This window comes from Coregonus lavaretus (assembly GCF_964263955.1).
Source record: "Coregonus lavaretus genome assembly, contig: HAP1_SCAFFOLD_2389, whole genome shotgun sequence".
Lineage (NCBI taxonomy): Eukaryota > Metazoa > Chordata > Actinopteri > Salmoniformes > Salmonidae > Coregonus > Coregonus lavaretus.
Window position 1 is genome coordinate 52,037 of NW_028157629.1, and position 5,464 is coordinate 57,500.

Here is a 5,464-nt window from a genome sequence, read left to right on the forward strand (position 1 = left end):
AATACAGTCTGGTGGTGCCTAGGCTTTAGTTCAGCAGACTAATACAGTCTGGTGATGTCTAGGCTTTAGTTCATCAGGCTAATACAGTCTGGTGATGTATTTAGTTCAGCAGGCTAACACAGTCTGGTGATGTATTTAGTTCAGCAGGCTAATACAGTCTGGTGATGTATTTAGTTCAGCAGGCTAATACAGTCTGGTGATGCCTAGGATTTAGTTCAGCAGGCTAACACAGTCTGGTGATGTATTTAGTTCAGCAGGCTAATACAGTCTGGTGATGCCTAGGCTTTAGTTCATCAGGCTAATACAGTCTGGTGATGTATTTAGTTCATCAGGCTAATACAGTCTGGTGATGTATTTAGTTCATCAGGCTAATACAGTCTGGTGATGTATTTAGTTCAGCAGGCTAATACAGTCTGGTGATGCCTAGGCTTTAGTTCAGCAGGCTAATACAGTCTGGTGATGTCTAGGCTTTAGTTCATCAGGCTAATACAGTCTGGTGATGTATTTAGTTCAGCAGGCTAATACAGTCTGGTGATGTATTTAGTTCAGCAGGCTAATACAGTCTGGTGATGCCTAGGCTTTATTTCAGCAGGCTAACACAGTCTGGTGATGTATTTAGTTCAGCAGGCTAACACAGTCTGGTGATGTATTTAGTTCAGCAGGCTAATACAGTCTGGTGATGTATTTAGTTCAGCAGGCTAATACAGTCTGGTGATGTATTTAGTTCAGCAGGCTAATACAGTCTGGTGATGTCTAGGATTTAGTTCAGCAGGCTAATACAGTCTGGTGATGCCTAGGCTTTAGTTCAGCAGGCTAACACAGTCGGGTGATGCCTAGGCATTTGCTCAGACGACGTGTGTTCAAACCCGGTCAGCCAGACTCCACCCTTGTCTGACTACCCAGAGTGCACTGCAGCGGTGCGTCTGGGGTCACCTTGCCTTCCCAACAGCCTCTCTGGCTAATAAACAGTCATTATTAAAACACAGATATCAGCCGTGTGTGTGTGAGTGCAGAGTGCGGTGTGTTTGATAGGCTCCTAGTGATATACAGCTGATATGAGTGTGATAGTTGGCTGGAGACAACAGTAGTGTTTCTGTACCAACTATGATAAAGACTTCTTTACCAGCTCAGCATTAACACACACACACACACACACAAACACACACACACACACACACACACACACACACACACACACACACACACACACACACACACACACACACACACACACACACACACACACACACACACACACACACACACACACACACACACACAGACACACACACACACACACACACACACACACACAGACACACACACAGACACACAGACACACACACACACACACCTGCACACACACACACACACACACACACACACACACACACACACACACACACACAGAGACACACACACACACACACACACATACACACACACACACACACAGACACACACACAGACACACACACAGACACACACACATACACACACACAGACACACACACACCTGCACACACACACACACACACACAGAGACACACACACACACACACACAGTCACACACACACACACACACACACACACACACACACACACACACACACACACACACACACACCTGCACACACAGACACAGACACACACACACACACACCTGCACACACACACACACACACACACACACACACACACACACACACACACACACACACACAGAGACACACACACACACACACACACACACACACACACACACACACACACACACACACACACACACACACAGACACACACACAGACACACACACACACAGACACACACACAGACACACACACACACCTGCACACACACACACACACACACACAGAGACACACACACACACACACACACACACACAGTCACACACACACACACACACACACACCTGCACACACAGACACACACACACACACACACACACACACACCTGCGCACACAGACACACTCACACACATCTCACACACACACACACAATCAGAGAGGGGCCATTACCAGCGGAACCAAAGTACACGTTTCTTATCAGCCCTACCTTACATTCCCCCTCAGCAGCACACACACTACACACACATACTACACGCACTACACACACACACACACACTACACACACACACACACACACACACACACACACATACTAACACAGACACTGTCACACATTCACACAGACAGACCCAGACTCCCTCTGTGTGAGAGTCAGTTCCACTGTGAATAACCATGAGGAGGACACTACTGCTGCTCTGCGTAGCTGGCTGCTGTCTGAGTGGACCTGGCATCACCATGAGGAGGGCACTACTGCTGCTCTGCGTAGCTGGCTGCTGTCTGAGTGTAACTGGCAGCTCTACCTCTCTCCCGGAGGAGAACGGGGTGCTGCAGTTGAAGAAGGAGAACTTTAACCGAGCGCTCCGACAACACAAACAGCTGCTGGTGCACTTCTGTAAGTAACCCTCTAACTTTTAGCCCTAAGTACTGTAACTAGTACTAACCCTAAGTACTGTAACTAGTACTAACCCTAAGTACTGTAACTAGTACTAACCCTAAGTACTGTAACTAGTACTAACCCTAAGTACTGTACCTAGTACTAACCTTAAGTACTGTAGCTAGTACTAACCTTAAGTACTGTAACTAGTACTAACCCTAAGTACTGTAACTAGTACTAACCCTAAGTACTGTACCTAGTACTAACCTTAAGTACTGTAGCTAGTACTAACCTTAAGTACTGTAACTAGTACTAACCCTAAGTACTGTAACTAGTACTAACCCTAAGTACTGTAACTAGTACTAACCCTAAGTACTGTACCTAGTACTAACCTTAAGTACTGTAGCTAGTACTAACCTTAAGTACTGTAACTAGTACTAACCCTAAGTACTGTAACTAGTACTAACCCTAAGTACTGTAACTAGTACTAACCTTAAGTACTGTAGCTAGTACTAACCTTAAGTACTGTAACTAGTACTAACCCTAAGTACTGTAACTAGTACTAACCCTAAGTACTGTAGCTAGTACTAACCTTAAGTACTGTAACTAGTACTAACCCTAAGTACTGTAGCTAGTACTAACCTTAAGTACTGTAACTAGTACTAACCCTAATTACTGTAACTAGTACTAACCCTAAGTACTGTAGCTAGTACTAACCTTAAGTACTGTAACTAGTACTAACCCTAAGTATTGTAGCTAGTACTAACCTTAAGTACTGTAACTAGTACTAACCCTAAGTACTGTAGCTAGTACTAACCTTAAGTACTGTAACTAGTACTAACCCTAAGTACTGTAACTAGTACTAACCCTAAGTACTGTAGCTAGTACTAACCTTAAGTACTGTAACTAGTACTAACCCTAAGTACTGTAACTAGTACTAACCCTAAGTACTGTAACTAGTACTAACCCTAAGTACTGTAACTAGTACTAACCCTAAGTACTGTAACTAGTACTAACCCTAAGTACTGTAACTAGTACTAACCCTAAGTACTGTAACTAGTACTAACCCTAAGTACTGTAACTAGTACTAACCCTAAGTACTGTAACTAGTACTAACCCTAAGTACTGTAACTAGTACTAACCCTAAGTACTGTAACTAGTACTAACCCTAAGTACTGTAACTAGTACTAACCCTAAGTACTGTAACTAGTACTAACCCTAAGTACTGTAACTAGTACTAACCCTAAGTACTGTAACTAGTATTAACCCTAAGTACTGTAACTAGTACTAACCCTAAGTACTGTAACTAGTACTAACCCTAAGTACTGTAACTAGTACTAACCCTAAGTACTGTAACTAGTACTAACCCTAAGTACTGTAACTAGTACTAACCCTAAGTACTGTAACTAGTACTAACCCTAAGTACTGTACCTAGTACTAACCCTAAGTACTGTAACTAGTACTAACCTTAAGTACTGTAACTAGTACTAACCTTAAGTACTGTAACTAGTACTAACCCCAAGTACTGTAACTAGTACTAACCTTAAGTACTGTAGCTAGTACTAACCTTAAGTACTGTAACTAGTACTAACCCTAAGTACTGTAACTAGTACTAACCCTAAGTACTGTAGCTAGTACTAACCTTAAGTACTGTAACTAGTACTAACCCTAAGTACTGTAGCTAGTACTAACCTTAAGTACTGTAACTAGTACTAACCCTAAGTACTGTAACTAGTACTAACCCTAAGTACTGTAGCTAGTACTAACCTTAAGTACTGTAACTAGTACTAACCCTAAGTACTGTAACTAGTACTAACCCTAAGTACTGTAACTAGTACTAACCCTAAGTACTGTAACTAGTACTAACCCTAAGTACTGTAGCTAGTACTAACCTTAAGTACTGTAACTAGTACTAACCCTAAGTACTGTAACTAGTACTAACCCTAAGTACTGTAACTAGTACTAACCCTAAGTACTGTAACTAGTACTAACCCTAAGTACTGTAACTAGTACTAACCCTAAGTACTGTAACTAGTACTAACCCTAAGTACTGTACCTAGTACTAACCCTAAGTACTGTAACTAGTACTAACCTTAAGTACTGTAACTAGTACTAACCTTAAGTACTGTAACTAGTACTAACCCCAAGTACTGTAACTAGTACTAACCTTAAGTACTGTAGCTAGTACTAACCTTAAGTACTGTAACTAGTACTAACCCTAAGTACTGTAACTAGTACTTACCCTAAGTACTGTAGCTAGTACTAACCTTAAGTACTGTAACTAGTACTAACCCTAAGTACTGTAACTAGTACTAACCCTAAGTACTGTAGCTAGTACTAACCTTAAGTACTGTAACTAGTACTAACCCTAAGTACTGTAACTAGTACTAACCCTAAGTACTGTAACTAGTACTAACCCTAAGTACTGTAACTAGTACTAACCCTAAGTACTGTAACTAGTACTAACCCTAAGTACTGTAACTAGTACTAACCCTAAGTACTGTAACTAGTACTAACCCTAAGTACTGTAACTAGTACTAACCCTAAGTACTGTACCTAGTACTAACCCTAAGTACTGTAACTTGTACTAACCTTAAGTACTGTAACTAGTACTAACCTTAAGTACTGTAACTAGTACTAACCCCAAGTACTGTAACTAGTACTAACCTTAAGTACTGTAGCTAGTACTAACCTTAAGTACTGTAACTAGTACTAACCCTAAGTACTGTAACTAGTACTAACCCTAAGTACTGTAGCTAGTACTAACCTTAAGTACTGTAACTAGTACTAACCCTAAGTACTGTAGCTAGTACTAACCTTAAGTACTGTAACTAGTACTAACCCTAAGTACTGTAACTAGTACTAACCCTAAGTACTGTAGCTAGTACTAACCTTAAGTACTGTAACTAGTACTAACCCTAAGTACTGTAACTAGTACTAACCCTAAGTACTGTAACTAGTACTAACCCTAAGTACTGTAACTAGTACTAACCCTA

General features: G+C 41.3%; 1 protein-coding gene across 1 annotated transcript in view; it reads left to right on the forward strand.

Annotated features, from left to right (window-relative positions):
- Positions 1-2,266: 2,266 nt before the first annotated feature.
- Positions 2,267-5,464, forward strand: part of LOC311125146 (protein disulfide-isomerase-like) — a gene marked incomplete at both ends in the record, with an annotated part of 16,507 nt that continues 13,309 nt past the window's right edge. Inside the window, one exon of the mRNA XM_084199209.1 lies at positions 2,267-2,486. Within this exon, the coding sequence (XP_084055335.1) occupies positions 2,267-2,486 (220 nt within the window). The remainder of the gene's footprint in view (positions 2,487-5,464) is intronic.